The 24,284-nt window shown below is 40.8% G+C and overlaps 1 protein-coding gene across 1 annotated transcript in view; it reads left to right on the top strand.

The window, feature by feature from the left end:
* Positions 1-24,284, top strand: part of LOC109928015 (genetic suppressor element 1-like) — a 220,874-nt gene that overhangs the window by 122,447 nt on the left and 74,143 nt on the right. Inside the window, exon 4 of the mRNA XM_048608961.1 lies at positions 20,156-20,352. Coding sequence (XP_048464918.1) covers positions 20,156-20,352 — 197 coding nt within the window. The remainder of the gene's footprint in view (positions 1-20,155; positions 20,353-24,284) is intronic.

Raw genomic sequence — 24,284 nt, 5'->3', positions numbered from 1 at the left:
TTCATTTAAGAGAGAGATTGAACAAGAGGTAACAAGCATGCTTGTTAAACAGCTTGTGAGGCCTTTGGTTTCTTTTTAAAGGTGGAACAATAGAAGCCGCCTTGATGGGTGTGGCTGGCTCTCGCAGAGCAGGATTTCTAGATTTTTTTTAGCTTTTAGTTTCAGCAGGAGCTACAGGAGTTTTGAAGAAGTAGAAGCTATTTTTTCCACTCTCTTGGTTACAGCTAAAAGCTGGGGTTCTTCTTTGTATTGTGGACCTTGTGTTTGAGAAAATCTGATTTCTGAATTTACCTTTATGCCCAAGGGCTCTGTTTATGGGATGCTTCTACATTGGAACCGTTAATTAGTAGTAGTTACAGTATCTATTATTTTGTTAAGTTTCCCAATAGAGTAAGTTATTTTAAGTTCTTTCTTTTGTTGTATTTTAACTATAGTGTTGAATAAATGGTTTTTGCTTAACGTCGAGTAGTTTGACCAGTTCAGTTGCATCTGGAACGTAGCACGTTACATTTGCCTTTAAAATAAGAAAAGTTTAGGGTCTAGGCTACCTTCTTAAAGTATTTTGAGGGGCTTTGGTCTGGTCCAATACACTTCATAAACTCAGTCTGTCTTCACTCTGAGCAGATGTACCTACCTTGTACAAGCTGGTTAACAATAGAGTCAGCATTTTTGCTGCTTCAGATGCAATTGGCTGCAGACTGATTTGTCTCTAGGCCAGTTTCAATGATAAGAGCACCAATAGTACAGCACAAGGACCATCTCTGTGATATCTGAGGAACCCTGTAATTTGACACAACAGTGTTTTTTTAGACTTTCCCCCTTAATCACCATGCAACGTGAATCACATGGGTTTAGTATGCAGAAATGCTAAATAGCTATCCCCTAGGCTCCCAATTCTGGTTTGCATTGGAGTTAAACAGAAAATTTAAAATACAACTGTTTATGAAAAGGGACATTCTTATCACCTTGCTGTGAGACTTGGAGCCTAGCAGTTTACCCACAGTCACAAAGTCTCTTGACATGAGTTTCTTTTGTCACCATAGCAACCAAGCCACCCAGGCTTGTTGTCAGGCAAAAAAAATCAGAGCAGGCGACAAGACCCATTTCATTACTCCATTTTATTTCAGCTAAAAGAGACAGCTCAAAACCATAACAATCCTACAAATGTGATAAAAGTAACAAACGCATAAAATCAGATGGTATTTCATTTATACAACTAGATGTAGGCAAATGAAATGTTTGTAATGTATGTTAGATGACAGAAAGTGTGAGGCAAAGGATCCATGAGTTCCAAAGATGATACAAATCAGAAGACAAATTACAAGCAGTTTATGTAGTCACCTAAATAAAATCTATTCTTTACTGTCCACATCTTCTGTTTCATGTCCAGATGTATTTACAAGACTCTCTTTGCAAGATAAAGGGAGAAGAGAGAAATTACAGGCTAATATTCCTCACCAGAACTGGAAATTAAAAGATGGGGAATAGTCTGCGAACATTCACCTATTTACTTTCTAGGTACTTATGGACCTGGGTTTGAATTTAGTATTTCCTGGCTTTGGTTTAGATTTTCAGCATCCAAAGTTCTTTTCCTTGTAATCCTTTGGAGAGTCACACTGATTGTTGTCTCTGACCTTATCAATATTATTTTTTGTGGAATATGCTGGTGTTGGTTCTGTTTATCCCTGAAGTTCAGAGTGTACTGCATTGCGACAAAAGCAAATAATGTACATAACCACATGACAAGTAGTAGGGTGTCGCTGGGTTATTTTGTACAAGGTAATGCTTTTGTTTGTCAGTACACTCAAAAGTGTTCTTTGCGAACAGTTTATAGTTTCACTTCTTAAACAACAGATAGCTTAGTAGAAGCCTGTTTTAATAGCATTCTTTCCATTTTAAATCTACAACTTTACACATACAGTACAATGGCTTTATAAGCATCAAATGGGAAATTCTGGCTGATTGATTGAGGGCCAATTTCAGTGACAGGAACACCATTGGTGCAGCACGTGTACTATTTATCAAATACCATCTGCTGCCCCATTGCAGTGTCACTCCAACAATGACCTCACCCCCACAAAAAATTACTGATGTTTTATTCTATCAGATATAGCATGTGAAAATCAGCGAAGGTTGGGACCTCTGTGGTTTTATTGTGAAATTAATAAGTGGAAACTGAATTAGAACAAAATGGCACAAAATCAAATGACTAAACCCCACACATCACCAAATTGATACAAATGATTTATCCATCATAGTTCATTGCACCAGAATAAAACAAAATTCCCTGCCTCACCAGGATATAAGCTGGTTTACTTTATATTTACCATACTCTCAATCTAATGCTAAGCACAACTAATATGTATGTCAAGTGATGTCAGGAGTCAAGTGTTCAGTGTATGTCTGTAGCCAGCAATCAACCAAGGAACAGGCTTAACATCAATGTACAAAGGTTCCATCACTCAAGGTGGAATTTTCCCAGCCTTCAAGCAGAGCACCAGCTTCCTTTTATGCGACGCTTGCTTTCCTAAGAGGCCGGTACACAAGCAATAATAAAAACAGAAAGTGCCGGAGAAACTCAATAGGCCTGGCACCTTCGGTGGAGAGAGAAACAGAGTTATTATTTTAAGACCAATATGACTCTTCTCCAGAACTGAAGGGGCCTGAAAAATTGCTGGGTTTTTTTTTGCTGGTGTAAAAGCCGGAAAGAGGAGCAAGTGGAGTAAATGGTAAGGGTGGAAGAGCAAAGGCAACGGGAGTGCTAATGGTAGTGGAGGAGAGACGGAGATGAAGATTAAGTGTTATTGGTAAGTGTTAATAGGAGAAAATAGATCATCTCTGCTAAGAGCAGACCCAAGTCAGCAAGCAAATGGAGGACATAGTTCACAGCCCAAAGTTGTTGAATTCGTGTTCAACCCCTAAGCGGAAAATGAGGTGCTATCCGTCCAGTTACAATGGACTTTGCTGTTAATGTTTCTGCGCTAAACCTGTCCCGTAATATCTGAAATATGTCAAATCCCATTCTAATCTTAGTTTCCTTTTACATGTAAATAAAGTGCCTAACATTTGTTCTAGGTCCCTTCTAGAAAATGTTACGGCATTGACCATTGGGTCCGCTCTGCTGGGGCTTTTCTGGTGTGGAGGCAGCTTCATAAACAGTCAGCATCAGAAGCATAAGGAAAAAATTAGACTTAAAAGGAATATTACTTCTCAGCTCCACAACACTCCCAAGGTCTACAAACAGTCTCCTTCCAGGGATTTACCTGAGAGCCACTATCGGAGAAGCAGTAGTTCCAAATTGGAGTCCTGGTAATAAGCCAACTCCCGCAGGAGTTGTGCCAGGCACCATCAGCTCTGTCAAATTCAAGTTAAAACTCTAAATTAAAATGACACCTCTCACTCAATTTCAGGTGAGTCCTAGAATGGCTTGTAGCCAATGCTTACTCTGTATGATCACATCGAAAAATCATCAAAGTGTAAGTGAGAGAAGGCAAAAGCCATTCCATCAAACAAACCCATTCCTTTCATAGGAATTTTTACGCTTTAAGCTATCAAGCCAGTTTCTTGACATTTCAACAAATCTCTTTGCTCCCAAGCCAACATTTCTATCCTCGGCCTACTGCAGTGCTCCAGCAAAGCTCAATGCTCGCTGGACGGAAAGCACCTTATATTCCAATTAGGCACTCTACAACTTTCAGGCCTCAACAGTGAGTTCGGCAACTTCAGGCCATGAATGTTGATCTCTGTTTTGATAGCCAAAGAAGAATCGAATTGAATTTGAAATATTGACTCCGTTTCTAACTCCACAAATGCTGCCAAAACCTGTTGAATTTCTCCAATGTTTTCTGTTTCTATTTAAGCTGTTGCTCTAATCTTCGAAGGTATTATTCATAAACTTTTTGTGGCAGTGAATGCGTTCCAGAAGTGTTTTTTTTTTCAAGTTCCAATATTGAAAAGTCAGAGGGTGGAATCTTCCAGGCCCTTGAATGATGTGGGCTACAACAAGAAAGTTGGGAAAACGGAGTGAGATTTCCACTGAGGATCTTCTCAATGTCAAGAGCAAAAGGTCCCACTTTTTCAACCAAATGTTTCACAGTGAACCAGGATTCTCACTAGTAAGCAATGAGAGGCTAATTTACATGGTTTATCCCTCATTAACAGTGTCACTATTACCTAATCTCGCCTCCTTGTATTGCATTCTCCCATACCCCACCTGCTGGCTATAAACTCACGCTATCAATTCCCAACATGGCCGTCAGGGTGTATAACTGGTGACTCTGGCACGCTGCTTGCTCATCTGGGCCTCCATCTCAAACACTTAGTCTCAGCATCTCCAGGCACGCTTCCCAGGCACATGCTTCACACATACATTGACATCCAACACATATCAGCCTCACTGCATCATCATGGCACATCTTTAGATCCCCTTCTTGCATTTCAGTGCTGCATGTTGGAGTGCGCTCACACCTCTCATGGTAATGCTATTGCCAAGGTACTTTATACACACAGTGACAGGATTGGACCAGGCTGTTTTAGTGTTCACTCACTACTTTGATTTTCATATCATGCCTGCAATATTGACAGTCAGCAGCACCCTGGTTTCCACTGGGGAGGCAATGTATTGCTAGATCTAACGTCAGTATGCCTGGGGTTCAGGGGGTAAAGTGGGGAGATGAAGACTCAGATAAATGGCTGTGCTAGGGCTTGTGAAAGTTCATAGCCTGTGGAGTTGACAGGGTGGGCTACCAAGAAGGGCATGTGTACTTTGGGAGTTCACCAACAATAAGGACCTGAGCCTGAGACTCACTGGTTGAGAAGTGACTGCTGTTTCCTTCCATCACGCTGCAAATAACAAGGGCCAGCATCACCATGGAGCTATAAATGTGCGTACGTGTCTGTTTGTCATCTGGAAAAGTGGTGAGATGTCCTGACTAAGTGAGTAGGCAGTGTAGAGGCCAGACAGGGTTTCGTCATTGAGGAGGTCGGGCTGGGAGAGGAAAGGTGAGGTAAGATGTTGCATGCAATAGTCAGAGTGCTGGGGCATGAGCCTTGGTGAGAGGTGGGTGCAGTAACAGGTGTAAAATGAGTCTGAGGCATCGGAGGGAAGATGGTGGCACGCATCCTGGCGGATTGGAGAAGGTCGTTGACCTCCTTGCAGCATGGTTGTGCATTTCTCAGGAGCATGGAGACGCCACCAAATCTGGGAAGCAGTGTCTGACCGGGTTGGCAGGGTCTGTCCTCCTCTGCTGGTCCTTGAGGCGAAACAGGACAGACCTTCTCTGCCCAGCCCGTCTACCAGAAGCTCCAGAACCCCATCAGCAAAGCACGGTATCAGTTTCCCCTTGTCTGTCACATGTCCCGAACTGAGCAAGGCAACTCCAGAGTACAAGCATTTTAAAGGGGGCACAACAGCTTTTTAATTATAGCATGGGTACCCAGGATTCCAGGATATTCAAGCAGTGGCAACTAGTGAGTGGGAAAATGAGGTTAGTGTTGGATGGGTGGGGTGCCATCAGCGTGAGGTGCGTAGTTAATAAGACATTTGGGACGATACCATGGGAAAATCCACTGGGTCTTGTCAAGAGAAACCCTGCATGAAACTTGTTGAAAATTAAATCATAAGTTTCAGCCCACGTGTTTTACCACAAGCGGCCATCCATTCATACAGTACGCTCTGTCAAATTTGCAGTTTCAGCAAACATGCTAGCAATTAGGGAAAGAGAATAAACAAGATTGAATTCCAGGTGCAATTCGATTGGTCAAACTACTCGACTTTAAGCCAAACACTTTATTTTTACACTACAGTTAAAAATACAGACAAAATAAAAGAATTGGCTACTCTAATGCTATCAAAATGCTTAACAAAATAATATATACATTAACTAATACTAATTAACTGTTGCAATGTAGTAACAGCCCATAAACACACAAAGGCAAATTTAGTAAAATAGGTTGGCTGACATGCAATTCTAGCAACAGATGGGAACCCCAGCTTTTAGCTGTAACAGAGAGAGGAAAAACAGCTTTGACATCCATCTTGAAAATCCCAGCAACTGCAGAAAACTAAAGCTAAAAGTCCTGGTTCTGTGAGACCTTGACTCCACCCATTCAGGCTTCTCTGATTCCAACCTTTTTTAAGAAACCCCAAGGACTCGCAAGCTGTTTACTTTATTGGCTTTGAGCAGACTGCTTGGTACCTCTGTCTCAACCTTTCTTCATTTAAAAAAAAGAACAAAATACACCTCTTAAAGCCATAGTATTGTCACAATAGTTCTTTGGGAGTGGCACTCAGGCGATCAGATCTTATAATATTTAAAAACTGTCTTTTAATGGTAGATCACAAACTTGCCACTTTCTGATTAGATATGTGGGATTTACATTTTAGAATTTAGGGGCATTGGATGTGACAGGGGAGGGTATGGAATTTCATGTCCCCGACCAGTAGATCAGTTTTGCAGTCAACCCTAGGGCCATATTACTGCAGGCAGCAGGTGGGTAATTTGACCATTTAAAGACCTGTTGAGATCTAATATTGGAGGGCTTGGGGATTGCTGGATTCCCTGTGAATGAGCACCTTTTGCTCTGAAAGTCCTCTGTTTGGACTCTGTTTCAGCTTCAGGAGTTTGACTGAATTGGATGGGAGCCCATCTCCATGTCAATTAAGGGCACTACCCTATGGAAAAGACAATAAGTGTTATCTGAAACAAAAGCGAAAATTGCTGGAGAAGTTCAGCATCTGTGGAGAGAAAGCAGAGTTAACATTTTGAGTCCGATGACTCTTCATCAGGCCGTACGTGTTACCTGCCAGGGAATGGTTAGGCACCCTAAAACATCAGCAGTCTCTGTCCCCTGTCCCCTGAGGGAAGATTCAGCATGTGGTATCATAGTTGTTAAATGTTCTTAAATAGAGAATTCTCAAAACACCATGTTTTTACTCAACAATTTTTGAAATACAGGAATAATTCCTTGTAAAATGGTTGTGACGCTAGAGCATAGTGATTGTAGATTATCTTTGTTTCAACCAAAATTCTTGTAGAAATCCAGAGAAACGAGTGTCATTTTTCATGGTAATAAATGTTAATGCATATGTCACTTCCCCATCAGATTTACTGCAGTTGACATTCCTGAGAAAAATAATATTACACTGACAATTCAGAAAGTCCCCAGAGCGGTCTAGTTTACCAACATCAGTTACTTTATAGAGTTTTAGTAAGGAAGAAAGCCTCTCTGATTGCAGTTCATTACACCATTAAATACAATTTAATTTGTTTTGTGTGTGTACAGGTAAAGTCACCATTGTCCGTCAGACCATAGGGCTGTTGTCTCATTAAATGGAGATGACTGGCTGCATTCTAACTTGACGGTCATCACACCTGAGGTGAGGGATGTAGTTGAGAAGAGGTAACCTCAGCTAGAGCAGAAATTGAACCCACACTGCATTACAAACCACCAGTCTAGCCAATTGAGCCAAGTGATCCACTACAGATTCGACAGACTCATCAAAATAAGAACTCAAACTTGAAAGTACAGAGAGAACTTTCTGCCCAACCAATCTACAATTTTCCTTTGGTGCATTTTCAATATCACAACAGCAAGTTTTTAAGCTAGTGTTCCTCTAACTGCCCCATCCTCCTGCTCTGCTACCAACATATTAAAGTCACTATTCCATTGTTACTAAGTAAATAGAAAAATTTTCCAGCCATCCAGTGCGTGAAAATGTAAGGTACATGATGGTGTATTTGACTTTCAGCTTTTATATTGCTTAATAATGTGTCAATACATAAGCACAAGTAGTCTTTAATTACTAGCTGCCTTCTTGAATATTTAATATTTGTAATGGAGTTTTAGTAAAGACCACCAAGCAAATTGTTTGGTTTTAAGATTGTATTGGATCAGTTTGTCCAATAAGTTGCCCATCATAACATATGGCAAATTGGCAATTGGATGCGGCTAATTGCATTTGTACGCAGTTGTAAGACATACCTGTTTGTATTTTTGATAAAGTAACGAAATGAAACACAGAATGTGTGTTTTTAGGTTGTTTTGAGCACATTACTTCCTTGCTTATGGAATTGTGGAAGATGTTTGTTAAGTAAATATATAACTGTGAAGTATATTTAGCCTGTATGGTATGCCAGGTATTTTCTCCTAAAATTAGTGCATGTGGATAAAATGGTTATCCCTGCAGCCACACCCGTGGTTTAGTCAGCAATTTGTATTGGACAAATATATGTTTGAGCTGGAACAGGATCACACACCTATGTGGCTGTTGCCCAAAACCAGCCTCCTTAAAGACAAATTTGAAAACTAGCAATTTGGAGCAAACTTGGGGGGCAGTGGGGAGAGTTTCAGGAATACTTTGGGTGCTGCATTTGACAGTACCTTATTTATATTAAAGCGTAAACCAAAATAACAATATGACCACCTTAGAGAGCACAGATTTAGTCTGTACTCAAGCCCTCCTGGTATGCAAAAGCTAAATTTAGAATAACTTGGCTGCTTAGCTTCTGGACAGTGAAATGATTTTAAAAATGCTTTATTTGGATTAAAAACATAACTTGGACATATTAAATCCTTTACAAGAGGAGGTTTTGATAATTGGATGTCGAAAGTCTCAATAAAACAGCAACCCAAATGTACTGCAGGCTTTTTGGAACCTGTTATTGATGTACGCTTTTTGCCAACTCATATTTTTCTCTTCCCAACATGGATGCATCTAGAATGTTTCAAAAGTGTTTGAAAACTTCATATTTTGTTTTGTCAATTGGCAGAATACTTGCATCAGTAATCAGATTCAAAATAACTCATGGGAAAGAAAGGACATCGAAACAGGCCCGACATCTCCCTCGCAGGACAGGGCAGCTGAGTGGATGCTGGGATGTGTTTACATTGAGAGACAGATTTGTGTTTCAGAACTGGTGACAAAAACATTAAAATGGACCTTTGACCTTTGGCACTAATCCCAGTCTGTCTGGCATGGATCCAGACAGCAGTCAGACACTACAGTGAGCTGGAAAACATCATCATGGATGCTGTTCAAAATTTGGGTGTTCAAGTATGCCTTCAATTTATTTTTTTCGCATTCACGTAGACTGCTTTGAAGGTCTGATTTACATAAATGTTGAAAAATGAATTCAGTGTAACGAGTTTGCAACTAGTAAGTTTCTGTTGCTTTCCCTGTGCACACAAGAGGCTCAGGCTTTGATTGAATTAAACATGTTAACATTTTCAAAGCATATGCTGAAGAAAGCAAAAATACAGTTTCTCACTCTTGAATCATTCATCATTTGAAGCTTTGTTCTGTGGGATATTTTTGAACCCTGAATCTATCCTTGTTAATTGTTTTTGAAAAAATTCTTCGTATTGAATACAAGTCGGGAAATCTCAGGTCTATTGTCCGTAATATTTAGCTAATTAGCATTGATGCCTTTGCATCATGAACTGTTCATTTAAAGATGCCAAAAGGTCATGCTGCTGTCTTGTGACAAGATATGAGAGCTTTTTCTGAGTTTGACATTTCTGCCCTCTACCCAAAATCATTCTCCCTTTGAGGCAGTAAGTCGTCCAAAACTGTAATAAATTAATTATTCTTCCTCTCAATTTGTAATCCAATTCCATTCCACTGGGATAAAGTCAGAAAAATTCTCAGCAGGATAGGCAGTGGCCTAGTGGTATCATCGATGGACTGTTAATCCAGAGAACCAGATAACATTCTGGAGACCTGGGTTCGAATCCTGCCAAGGCAGCTGGTGGAATTTGAATTCAATAAAGTATCTGGAATTAAGAATCAAATGATGACTGTGAATCCATTGTCAATTGTCAGAAAAACCTACCTGGTTCACTAATGCCCTTTAGGAAAGGAACCTGCCATCCTTACCTGGTCTGGCCGACATGTGACTCCAGACCCACAGCAATGTGGTTGACTCTGAACTGCCCTGTGGGCAGTTAGGAATAGGCAATAAATGCTGCCCAGCCACTGACGTCCTCATCCTGCTAACGAATGAAGGAAGGAAAAAAGAGGTCAGGCATCACCTATAAATGAGAGAAGCTGAGTTAATCTTTCAAATCGATGACCTGCCTGATGAAAAGACATTGACCTGATGTGTTCGCCTGCACCGAGTATGAATGGTGTTGGGAGTCAGTATGTGGTGAAATAGTGGAGAGCCACATCAGGGTAACTCACCACCTCTGGCCTCTTGCCAGCCAATGCCACCAGCTTCATGCAGTTTCAGCAGCTCAGGAGGACTTCAGAAGAGATCCTTAGAGATGCTGCAGACATGATAGGCAGTTCCTGCAGCCCTAAAGATCTTCCCCCAACCCGACAGGCTTTTAACCTCTATTTGGTCATTTACCATACTGTCGTCTGTCATCCTGAATTCTAACTTTGACTAACTGCTGAGATGTTAAAGCAACCAGCCCTCAAGTTGGACCTGAGGTAGACAGTGGGCACTCAGGTAGCTGGCTGCTTCAGGTAGCTTCCTAATTGACTTCCTAAAGAGGTTTGTAGCACTAAAGTCATGGCCCTGCCTCTGAATCTGAAGCTTTAAGTGCAAAACTCACTCCAGGATTTGATGGTCAAGAAAGATGCATTGACTAATTGGTGAACCAGACTCGTTTCAACCTGCTAATCCTCTGCTACATCTACGGCAGGTAATAAGACCAAGAGTCTACTGGTCAGCCATGCCTGATGTAGAGTGGTTGGTGTCTCTCAAGCTATTTCCTGTTCCAGGAAAAGCTAGCCACATGTAATAGACTTTTGTCTAACTCATAAGCCACTAGACATGACAAGATAATTACTTATATACTAATTAGCATTGGTGCTCACTGTGTTAAAATAATTCAGTGGTGCATGACTCACGCTGCATACAATATGTTAACTTACACCTTCAAAAAGGCATTTTCATGGGTTGCATCATAAGTGAATACTTTCTCATCAGATTGCAACCAGGAAACAGGAGACCAGCTTATACATTGCTCAAAAGAGACATGAAATTCAGGCTTTTTGTCTTGAACTCATGAGGACTGACACAAGAAACCAAACCTGGAAAGGGAACACTAATTTACACAGCATGAGAAGAAAGTGCTGATTGGCTGGACATTTGTTGGCATGGAGTTACGGCCAGAACTGTTAACTGTCAAACTTAGCTGGAAAAAAAAAATCAGACCATGCATGAGATAGTAAGAACTGCAGATGCTGGAGAATCTGAGATAACAAGGTGTACAGCTGGATGAACACAGCAGGCCAAGCAGCATCAGAGGAGCAGGAAGGCTGATGTTTCAGGCCTAGACCCTTCTTCAGAAGGCCTTCTTCTAGGCCCGAAACGTCAGACCATGCATGGTCAGCTCTGGTTGGTCAAGGTGTTGTCATGGGGATTGGAGTAGGTTAGCAGTCCCCATCTTAGTCGCTAATCACATGGAAATATTCACATTCAGAGAACCAAGAAGTCAAAACCATCTAGTATCCCACACACTTGATTTAAATTTACAGGTAATAAATTATTACTTTGAAAAAATGCTGTCCTGAAAATATATGGCTCTTGTAAGCAGGATGGAGGAGTTTGACTTTCTACAAGCATTAAAATAACCAGTGGGGGAGATTATCAGTAAATATACTTAAGAAAGAAGCTCAGTTACTCCTTAATCATTGAGATGTAGCCTATTCAGAGCATAAGCCTCTGGGGCAATCTTTAGGCCACAGTGACTGCCTAATCAGCCCACAGCCATTTCAGTGGGACAAGGAGTTTCCAGTTCTAGAGTGTTCCCCCACCCCCGCAATGGACGGGTGTAGCTGCATAAAACGAATAGCCTGCCCATGTGGTGGAAACTGACCTAAGAGTGGAAATGTTTGCCATTTCATAGATTTCCCGTTTAATGCAGACTGGATAGTTGGGGCTCCGACAGCACACACTCTGAAGAAGCATAGAATCACTGGCAGCAATTGCTGGACTTACAGGTTCTTTTTTGCAGTTGTTCCTATCAATTTCCATAGCATAATGATCACAATCTATTCCTCATTACCATGTCAAGATCAGGGCCATTGTGTTTTAAAAGAGTCAGAGACTGCTTATCTGCAATTGTTAAGTTCAGTTTCAGATTGGATAGTGAGCCTGCGTAGAATATGAAGATAGCAAGAAAGAACTCGGACAAGGAATTAGGAGGGCTAAAAGGAGCCAGGAAATGTCCTTGGCAAACAGGATTAAGGAAAATCCTGAGTCATTTTATACATATATTAGGAGGAAGAGGGTAGCTAAGGAAAGGGTAGATCCAGTCAAAAACAAAGGAGGGAATTTAGGAGGGCAGGGCAGTAGATGTTGTCTGTATGGACTTTAGCCAAGCCTTTAACAAGGTCCTTCATAGCAGCCTGATACAAAAGATGAAGTCATATGGGATCCATAGTCAGCTGGCAACATGGATACAGAAGTGGCTTTGTCATAGAAGACAGAGAGTAATGGTGGAAGTATGTTTTTCTGACTGAAGTTCTGTGACCAGTGGTATTTGTACTGTATATAAATATGATTTGAAGGAGAATGTAGATGGCCTGATTAATACGTTTGCAGATGACGCAAAGGGTGGGAGAGCTACAGATAGTGAGGAGATTTGCCAGAGGATACAGCAGATAATAGATAGGCTGGAGACTTGGGTGGAGAAATAGCAGATGGAATTTAATCTGGACAATGCGAGGTAATGCATTGTGGAAGATCTAATGCAGGAGAGAAGTATACAGTAAATGGCAGAACCCTTAGTAGCATTGACCTACAGAGGGATATAGGCGTACTTCCACAGTTCCCTGAAAGTGGCAATGCAAATGGGTAAGGTGGCCAAGAAGGCATATGGCATGCTTGCCTTCAGTAAGGACGTAGAGTATAAAAATTGGCAAGTCATGTTGCAGCTGTATAGGACATTAGTTGGGCCACATTTGGAATATTGTGTGTAGTTCTGGTCACCACACTACCAAAAGTATGTGGAGCCTTTGGAGAGGGTATAGAAATGGTTAACCAGGATGTTGCCTGGTCTGGAAGGTTTTAGCTATGAGGAGAGATTGGACAAACCTGATTTGTTTTCACTTGAATTTCGAAGGATAAGGGGCAATCTGATAGATGTTTACAAAATTATGAGAGGCATGGATAAAATGGATAGTTGGAATGTGTTTCCCAGGGTTGAAATGTCAATTACTAGGGGACATAGGTTTAACATAAAAGGGGGTAAGTTTAAAGGAGATTTGAGAAGCAGGTTTTCTACACAGAAGGTGATAAGTGTTTGGAATGTGCTGCCAGAGGTAGTGGTAGAGGAGAATGCATTAGCAATGTTTAAGAAACATTGTGACAGATATATGAATAGGCAAGGAATAGTGGGATACAGACCACATAGAGGCAGAAAGGTTTTCATTTAGAAAGGCTGAAGGATCTGCTCCTGTGCTGAACTGTTTTATTGATTTTTAAAGCAGGTTAGTAACTTCATTTTTATAATCTGGAGCTTATCGATCAAAGACGAGTAAGGTGAAAGTCTCCTCTTGTTGCTGGGATAAGATCAGCAAGAAATTACGTTGGGTAATCTCATCCTTATTCTGGAAGAAGTGTATTGGTCAAATTTTCCAGTGTGCCTTAGAAATCTGACCTGCACACTTCTGCATGTTCTAAAATGTACATCTGAACAACATGTGACTTTGCTGGAAGTTTTGTCCTCACACACAATGGTTATGTTTGTGGCATACTTTGTGAGTCACGATGGAGGACATGTGCAGCATGTGCGTGGATGTGGGCTGGTTAGAAAGGTCACCTTGGTTCACCAGCAGCCCAGCTCTCAACATTCTTTAATAACCTCCTAAACCTCATTCCTCACCACACACAGTAAGTTTGCAGATGACACCAAAATTGGTGGTGTAGTGGACAGCAACAAAGGTTATCCCAGAGTACACTGGGACCTTGATCAGATGGGCTGAGGAGTGACAGATGAAGTTTAATTTAGATGAATGTGAAGTGTTGCATTTTGGTAAGGCAAATCAGGAGGACTTATACACTGAATGGTACGGTCCTGAGGAGTGTTGCTGAACAAAGAGACCTTGGAGTGCAGGTTCATAGTTCTTTGAAAGTGGAGTCTCAGGTAGACAGGGTAGTGAAGAAGGTGTTTGGTATGTTTGTCTTTATAGTTTAGTGCATTGAATATAGGAACTTGAATGTCATGTTGCGGCTGTACAGGACATCGTTTAGGCCATTTTGGAAAACTGTATTCAGTTCTGATAGAGGAAAGATGTTGTTAAACTTGAAAAGATTTACAAGGATGACACCAATGTTGGAGGAGTTGACCAATAAGGAGAGGCCAAATAGACTGGGGCTGCTTTCCCTGGAGTGTCAGAGGCTGAGGAGTGACCTTATGGATGTTTATAAAATCATGAAGAGCATGGATAGGATGAAAAACCAAAGCTTTTTTCCCCCCACAATAGGGGAGTCCATAACTAAATGGCACAGGTTTAAGGTGAGAGGGGAAAGATTTAAAAGGGACCTGAGGGGCAACTTTTTCACACAGAGGGTGGTGTGTTTATGGAATGAGCTGCCAGAGGAATTTGGATGCTGGTACAATTACAACATTTAAAAGACATCTGAATGGGTACATGAATAGGAAAGATTTAGAGGGATATAGGCCAAAGGCTGACAAATAGGACTAGATTTAATTAGTATATCTGTTCGGCTTGGATGAGTTGGACGGAAGGGTCTGTTTTTGTGCTGTATGACATCAACTCCTATGTTAACCCAAGCCCCATCAAGTTACTCATGATATCTAATGTCATCTCCATCCCTCACTTAATTCCATGCCAATCTGCCCTGTCATGTTGACCCTGCCACCTTCCTGCCCCCTCCCCCATACTCTTCTTAGTCACCCACCCAATATCCGATGCACATGGATCTCAAGAGCTGTGCAATACCAATTAGAAAATTTGAAAAATCTTAAATTTCTAACAACTTAATAAAATCTTGAATTCACATTGTCATTGAGTCTGAAGGATAATATCATCTTCAGCATAAAAGCACTGAATTATGTTACTACAGGGTCTAAAATGTGAGAATCGGTCTTGGATCATTGGACCACTTGCTGAAGTTATTTAATTATTGAAATCCAGCCAAGCATTCACAATCTTTGCCATTGTCATGTTTAAAATAAACTTGCAGCTACATTGTCTGAAAGTGATAGAACAGAATCCTTATCCATTTCAAAACAAAATGTCTGCCAATAAATAAAAGGGGGTATGTACAAAGATTTGTTTTCTCATTTCAAAGGCATGTTTTTCTTATCAGATATCAGTCAATATAAATCAATGCCTGAGGGATCTTGGGGCACAGTGGTAATATCCCTACCTCTAAGCCATGAGGTCCAGTTTCAAATCCCATCTGCTCCAGAGATGTGTAATAGCATCTCTGAGCAGTTTGATTTAAAAATGCCATTATTAAACTGCACAAAATATGACACCAAAAGCTGCCATGGCATTTTTAATATGTTTTAATGCATTATGGAGCATTATTCAATAGAGAAACGACCATACATGACACACTTACATAATGCTGATCAGTTATAAGGGTTAATTTCCCCACGATGAATCTCTGCATTAAACCACCTCTACATTACAGGCTCTAATAATTACATTTCAATGTAATTTTGCACTTTTCAGAATTTTCCCAAGCCTTCAGCCAGCTTCCCCCAGTGGTTGCAAACTTTTTGAGGAGATACTCTACTTTTTAGAGTTTTCTAAACCCACACCAAAACATGAAAATTGTCCGTCACAAGAAATGTGATTTTCTGGTCATCCTCACTGTGGCAGTGTGGGGATGGTTGGGGGAGGGTGATCTTGGACAAGGTGCATGAACATAAAATTAAGAAACTTTAAATTTACTGTTATATGACCCAACTGTGCACCTCCATTGGGAGATTGATGTATGGCCCATTACATCAGTTTCTGACCTGGAATCAATTAGCACAGTTTCATTGAGGTGCAAATGTATAGTGTCACATGTTGCCAGAGAATCATCTTTTAACATTATCACTGCTGTAATAGAGCAAAAGGTGCTGTACTATGCTTTACACATTCTGCCATATTTTATACTGATACTGAGTTACTGAAGTGATGCAGTCATCTATCCCCAAGACTAAGCATGATTATCAAAGCAAACCATGAAGTTGTTTTTTAAAGAACAAGGTTGATTTTGATTTAGATTAAACAGGAATTAAAATGTTATCAGAATACCGAATGTACAATGGTAAAATAATTGCTTCACACATATACCACAACTCCCAGGACATTCGAGCCCTATTAATTTCACTTGTACGCAACAGTGCAGGGTTTTGGAAAAGTCAGTATGGCCAGCCAGAAAGTAATTCAGTAGCTGTTCACTAAACAGAGTTCTTGAAGAATCGAAGGCACTTTGTGGCTCTATTGGGGGACATGTATTACAGAAATAGCTTCTTTGGCGTAATCATCAGATGGAGATGTGAGCTGCTAAGAGCAAGCTGAAGGGTCAATGTGCTTTGTTGCCAACTGATGCTGTCTTTCTTTGTTTGAATGAGGGACCTAAAGCTTGGTGATCCATTACCTAATATGAGAAAAGGACAAGGAAATGTCTACATTAAGCTACCTATAAAGGTTTACTTGACAACCAACCTGCTATGCAAAACAATGGCAAACATTTGTTTCATAAATTTTGTCACTGGTTATTGGTGTCAATCCTAGACTCCTTTGTATGCGAATATAACGGCATCCCACAGAAGTCTTCAGTTGTGTAATGGGTTAGCTGATATAATTAGGTAGAAACAAGTGAGGCTGTTAATCTATCATGTGTCAGACTCAAACCAAGTTTAAATAAAGGAGAGTGTGTATGTTGTCAATGCTGAGATGGCCGATAAGGATGCTTATGGCTGACTGCACGTGTGCAGATGGTGTTAATGATGTCACACCATGACAACAGAGCTCGCTGGCTGCTGGCCACTCACCTTGTGACAGAGCCTTCTGGCCATCCCACTGGCTGCTGTTTCCCTCCCTGTTTCCTGCCTCACCCATTGCATGGCTTGCAACTTCACTCAGAGATTGGCCTAATAAGTGGAGCAGTGGGTGAAGCACCAGGGGCTGTATCTGAGCTTGTTCCTAGCGTAATGGAACCTCCAGCAGCTCATGGCATTGGTGAGGGAGGATGCTGAGCAGTTGTACCAGAACCTCCAGCAGCAGGTGGCAGTGGTGAGGGAGGGCAACTGGAGCAGTCAAATGGATACTGTCTGGGAAAATGGGCATCTTGGGGGAAAGAGGCTTCATGGGAAGAAGGAGTAGGCACACTGAGGATTTGTCAACCCAATGTAAAGCATTGGCTTTATTCCATGTAAATACATCCTTGTTTAACCTTAATTTCTCCTCATGTTAATAATGATCTGTTCCAATGAAAAATCATCAACCTGAAAAGATTTCTGAAGAAGGGTCTCGACCCAAAACGTCAGCTTTCCTGCTCCTCTGATGCTGCTTGGCCTGCTGTGTTCATCCAGCTCCACGCCTTGTTATTTCTTAACCTGAAATGTTAACTCTGTTTCTCTGCACAGACACTGCTGACCTGATGAATATTTCTAGCATTTGTTTTTGTTTTTACTTACTATCTGGCTGCAGCCCTTGATGGCTGCTTTATCTGCCAGGTTTTTCAACAGCAGTGAAACCCAAAGTTTTTTGATTTGGTTTGATTTATTACTGTCACGTGTACTGAGGTATGGTGAAAGTGTTGTCTTATGTTGCTTTGCTGGCAGATCATACTATGCACGTGTATCAGGGTAACAGAACAGAGTGCAGGAAACAATGTTACAGTTGCCAGGAAGATGCAGAGAGAGATTAATATTAACATTTAAGAGGTCAGGTCCATTCAAAAGTCTGATAACACCAGGGAAGAAACTGTTCTTGAATTTGCTCGTAAGTGTATACAAACTTTTGTATCTTCTGCCTGACAGAAGAGGGTGGAAGAGAGTAAAGCCAGGGTAGGAGGAGTCTTTGATTATGTTGGTTGCTCTCCCCAGGCAGCGGAAAGTATAGCTGTAGTCAATGGATGGGAGGCTGATTTGTGTGATGGACTGAACTGTGTTCACAGCTCTGTGTAGTTTCTTCCAGTTTTGGGAAGAGGAGTTGCCACAGCAGTTTATGATGCATCCAGATAGGATGCTTTCTGTGCTGCAGCTATAAAAATTTGTGAGAGTTTTTATGGACATGCTGAATTTCTTTAGCCTCCTGAGGAAGTAGAGGTGTTGCTGTGCTTTCTTGAACACAGTGTCAACGTGGGTGGACCAGGACAAATTGGTGATGGTCACACCCAGGAACTTGACCCTGGCGACCACCTCCACTTTGTACCATTGATGCAGACAGGGGCGTGCCATCCACTCCACTTCCTAAAGTCAATGACCAGCGCCTTTGTTTTGCTGACGTCGACGGAGAGGTTATTGTTTTTACACCATGCCGCTAAGCACTCTTATCTCACTCTGTTTCGTCATTGTTTGAAATCTGACCTTCAACGATGGTGTCGTCAGCAAACGTGTCAGTGGAGTTGGGGTGGGATTTGGCCACACAGTCGTGTACGTATAAGGGATATAGTAGGGGACTGAGTACGTAGCCTTGCAGGGCACCGACGTTGAAGATTATTGTGGGGGCCGTGTTGTTGGCTGTCCTTACTGATTGTGGTCTGTTGGTTAGGAAGGCAAGAATCCAGTTACAGAGCAGGGAGCAGAGATCTAGGTCCCGGAGTTTGGAGATGAGTTTGTTTGGAATTATGGTCAACTATGATGAAAAGCTGAGGCGCTCTTAAAATGAAGGCACACAATCTGCTTAAAAACAAAATTAACAAACCAGCCTTTCTTCTTTGGGCAGATTGATCACCCACCTGCACAAGATTGGAAGCGCACATGTCTGAGATATTCAGTTTCCTGGTTCAGACTTTTACCATTTTACCCACTTTGCTACACCCGGTGTTTCTTTCCCTCATTCAAATGCAGTATGTCCTCTTGTTGTAATAACAAAATACCTGGAAATAAGCCAAAAAAGAAGTTCCTCAAAGTTAAACTGGGTCCAAAGGACAAAAGCCTCTATCATTACATGCTGCACAACCTGTATTGCTGAAAACAGAATTCTAGTGGCGCATGTTTTGGTGGGTGCTGGTAAACTTAAAGATGATTCAGTCATGATTAAAGGTGGAATAATAGAAATGATGATTATGAATGTGAAGCCTGCTCACATACCCTACTGAGTTAGTTCTTGATTCCCTCTTTGTATGACCACAATATTGATGAGAGCAGCTAAACAAGAGCATCACTTCTTTCAAGACGTTGAAAGCTAGGATGAAACAATGATGAAATCTGCTGTTCATTTGAAACAAAATAGAAATCGCTGGAAAATCTCAGCAGGTCTGGCAGCATCTGTGGAGAGAAATCAGAGTTAACATTTCAGGTCCACTGACCCTTGTTCAGTACCTCATCTTTTGTATAAAAACCATTTATCTCCTAGCTACCATCAGTTCTGAGGAAGGGTCGCTGGACCTGAAACGTTAACTCTGATTTCTCTGCACAGATGCCAGGCTTACTGATATTTTCCAGCAATTTCTGCTTTTGTTTGCAGCTCATTTTTCAGGAGTGCAGAAGATTTATCCGTCCTGTAACCTTTCATTGAATTTTGCAAGGGGAGGACCAGGAATGTATCCCTGATTCCAAAACTAAGATTGCAAAATTGGAATACTGTATCCCTGGTACTCTGACTCAGAATCCAGAACTGGAATCTATATTCCTGATTCTCTGAACTGGATTTTCCAGCACAGTTACTTATTGGGAATTCAGGATCAGTAAGTCCACCTAAAAGTGTACCACTCTTAAAGCATTATACTTGTCTTGCCCCAGGAGAAAAGACGAAACCTTGATCCCTTTAGTAGCAAGTCTTTGGAATTTAATTTGAAAACTTATGCTGAGGGCTTCATATTGTGGTGGATTTGATAAAGGTGCTTTTTTATCATCAAGAAGAAATATAGACATATGTTCTTTGAATATTGAATATTACATTGTGTTAAATGAGAGGAAAGATGTTCATCTGATTAGCACAGTGGTGATTAATTGAGATCAGGTGGTGCAATCTTATTTAATATTGCTCTTTTCATATTTTCAGGCTCTTCCCGTGGTGGTGAACGTTCTCCGATATCGTCACCAGTTGCCAATCACAATTCTCCTACTGGTACACCCAAACGGGCTCCGGGAACAATAATAATTCCACCAGGAAGCCAGACTCCAGCAAATACTCCACCTGTAGTTACTATTGCTCCGACACAGACAGTCAATGGACTTTGGAGAGGTGACAACAGACAGGTTGGAGAAAGAAACCCAATAACTTGGTTGCATACAATGTTTAGTGATAGCGACTTAATTTTTTTCAGTAATAAGTTGTTTAGGAACATGTCACAATAGTGTCACCTGCTGTTTAAGCCGGTAAAGATATTCAGTGATCCATTTTCTGCATTTTTTTAAAACACTCAAATATATGCATTAAAAGATTTTTATTTTGCAAACGTTTGCATATCAAACTAACATTACTTGAAATGCTAAGTTTTGATTCTTGGTACGTTCTTGAAAGTAAAATTACCTGCATTTATGTTAAAGTTAAACTTCATGGAAGTGAATTTTTGTTGTGGATTTGAATGAGCAGTAGTTCATGGGCTCAAAAACTACTTCGAAAGGCTTATCTAATTTAAACCCTTGTGCTCAAATACAGTAGCCATACCCTGGCAATTCAGTCTTCATCCTAAGTAACTTGTTTCTATTTATATTTTTTAATTTTTTTAAAATTTCATTTGTATTTCCTGAGCCTGAAGGGTTTCAAAAGGCAGCTTTCAGCACTGTATTTGCATTCATAAACAAATCTGAATTACTACATAAATGTTTGCTATTTTTTCCAACTTTTGCAAGGTAACAGAATCCGTACGTTAGTTTTGTAAGGACTGTTGTCTTTTTATTTTTTTTTATTTAGAAAAGCCAGGAACAGAAATGAGAAAGAACTGTTTTAAAAATTAGTGTTTTAAAGACTGGCAGCGATGTTGACAATGATTAACCTGATCGCCCTGGCAAGAATTGTAAACATTTATTTGACCAAGCAGTAATTGAAGTTCAGGTTGCAGAAGATCTGGAGTTGAGGAGGTGTACTGATGCAGCTCATATTGGCAACAAAATGTTGATTGGTCAGTGGACTAGCAACAGTTGTCAATGACAAAGATCCTTTGCTTGCCAGCAACTGGGTGATTGGTTCTCGGGTGGCTGAACAGCTTGGAGCTGGAAACAGGGTACAGGGATAGAGAGAGGGAGATAGAAAGGAATGCAGATCTCCTCCCAGCCTGGAGGCTGCCTGGTCTCTGCAGTCACAAACTCAGTTTAAACCTGAAGAAAGCTGGTTACCTTTCCTGCAGCAGTAACTATGAGCTGTGACTTTCAAATTTACAAATCCGAGACAGTTTCCAATTAAGTTTATAAGGGGATTAGAGTTTAGTTAATAGTGGTATTTGCCAGCGGTTTATATCTGGCTATCTGCAGCCCTAGTCTAATTACTTATAATAAATAATAATTCTTGGTTAGCGCAGAAACCTGGTCCGTACTTTCTGTCAACCTGGGACTGAAAGTCAGGTAATTTGGGGTTCTATGTGTACTTTTGAAAAAACAACTTAAACATTTTAGTATGATTCTGGGAATAATGGAGCTCAAACTATGGAATGCTACCCTCCTGGAACCGTACAGATTAGATGGGTGAAATTTTCCTTTTGTGAAGGGTTCTGCACTGAGCATTCTGTTTTCACATATGAGTCCCTTAAACTTGTACTTTCTAGGTGTTGGTTTTAACTGAGATGTTAAAAAATTAATAACTTTCCCTTCAAGGTTCTCCTAGTCCCTTCAAATTACAGACGGCCTACGTCTGCATCAGCAGCAGTGCTACTGCAGCATTACCTGGATTCTACTCTTTACCAAGTAGTCATTGGTTATTATTTTACAGTTTGTCCTCAAAAGAATTAATTGTCCTATTGACTGTATTTTTCAAACTTCGAATGTTGTATTACGCACCCACTCTATGCTAACTTTTAAAGGATGGATTAACTTGAAACTGAAGAGACAAACTTTTATATATTACCTGGGTCTAAAATTCCATTTGCCACGGATTGATCACTCAGCAACAACAACCAGTAGTGAATTTCAAGGATTATGGTTTGTATTTCACATTCATAACTGGAAACGAAATCAGTAAGAAAGTGGACTTCAGCCACATTTTAAGTTATTTGTGGATTATAATGTATGGTCTCAGCTAAAATAGGGAATTCTAATTTTTCCTAATGGAATACCTGTCAGATTAAAAGGGGCAGCAGTGACAGTTCTAACTGTTGGAAGCAACATTTTCAAGAATGTGCACGTTAACTAAAAGAAAGTCTCCAGTTTTACTCCCAACAGAGGGTTTATATTGACCCTAAGCTAAATAAATTGCATGTTTGATATAATCTTTATTAAAAGTCTCTTAAAAATCTTTTTCCATTCTTTTCATGTGGCTGCACAAACACATTATTCATCACAGAGCAATGCCAGGTTACTGTGCAGTCATACATGCATGCAGTTTAGTTGACTCTACATTTGTAGATGTTAAACTTTCAGTGTCAGACAATTTTCTTTTTTTCTCATTCATTCATGAGTTGTGGGCAGTATTTATTGTCAGTTCCTGATTTGCCCAGAGGGTAATTAACTCAATCACATTGTCACTTGGGTCTAGAATCCCATAAAGGCCAGACCAGATAAGGATAGCAGATTTCCTTCCCTAAAGGATATTTGTGGACCAGATCTTTTTGTTTTATTTCTGACAGGTCAGCTTTTTTTTTGCCAGATTTAAATGCATTAGAATTTCACCATCTGCCATGATGGGACTTGAATCTGTGCCCCCAACACACTTAGCCTGGGGTTTCCCAAATGTTAGTCAAGTTTCGCTAATCACTTCACCACCACTTCCCAATGCTTAACAATAATTAAGAGCTATTAAAATGTTAAAAAGGGTACTTATCCGGAAATGTGCAAATCCTAACTTTCTGAGGTGAGTTTACCTTGTTGCTTTTTAAGTTCATTTTCAGGATGCGGGCAGTACTGACATTGCCGGCATTTGGAAAGGGCATTAAGCAATAGAGAGGGTGGTGGTGAGTTGCTGTCTTGAACTGCTGCAGACTATGCATAGAGAGTGGTCCCACAGGGGTTTTAGGAAGAGAACACTGGGTAATCGACTCAGTAAGATATGGTAATATACTTCCAAGTTGGTATAATGTGTCACATGCTGTAGGTAATGCATACCAATATCATTTTAAAATGGTGGTGGAGGGAGTGAATATTTAAGATGGTGGTTATAGTGCCCATCATTGGTGCTGGATGAGGTTTAGTTTCCTCAGTGTCATGCAATTGATGAAAATTCATCTATTTTGATACATTTCGCTGGGTGAGCAGATAGCCAGATATTGTATTGGCACAACCATTGGAGAAGCACTGCACCTGAAAGTGAAAGAACGTCCACATTTTTGTATTTAACTTCACATCTGCGTCGCTGAAATTGTCCAAATTTGTTCATAAATTGAAGGAAATAAAAGAACTGTGGATACTGAAAATCCAAAACTAAAACAGAAATTGTCAGAGAAACTCAGCAGGTCTAGCAGCATCTATGGAGAGAAAGCAGAGTTAATGTTTCAGGTCCAATGATTTAGTTCTGAAGAAGGGTCACTGGACCCGGGTTTCATGGGAGTCAGGTGGGGAATAAGAGCCGAGGCTTGCAGTTGTGGACTGGCACAAGGTCTGCCTCTGTGCACCAGCACTGTATGGAATATGAGCAAATAACTAATGAACTAATACAACAACCCTCCATCTCTCAGCCCTCATGCTGTCTTCCTTCCTCACACATGCCTCATGCCCCATTCATGCCATCCCACGGCACCTTTTGTCTTTCTGCTCACCCCCATACCTCCCTATCTGCCCAATGCTACACTCTACTCTCCATAGCTGCCCATGCCATCTATACCACCAATGCCCTGTCCACAACCCCTTGTGATTCCCTACACCTTCCACACCAAACTATGCCCCTGTACGCACCTTCGTCCTTTACAATGATAATTTAGTGCCAACACATGCCACCTAATGCCCAAAACACAGCCCCTACACCCTCCTTCCCAATTTTTGATTATTCAAAGCTGTCTGTATGAACACACATGCAAGTAAACCCAACTTGATTCCACTCCTAC

Source organism: Rhincodon typus, chromosome 2 (assembly GCF_021869965.1).
Source record: "Rhincodon typus isolate 14 chromosome 2, sRhiTyp1.1, whole genome shotgun sequence".
Classification (NCBI taxonomy): domain Eukaryota; kingdom Metazoa; phylum Chordata; class Chondrichthyes; order Orectolobiformes; family Rhincodontidae; genus Rhincodon; species Rhincodon typus.
Note: the sequence above shows the minus strand (reverse complement) of the source record. Positions and strands in the feature narration are given on the sequence as shown.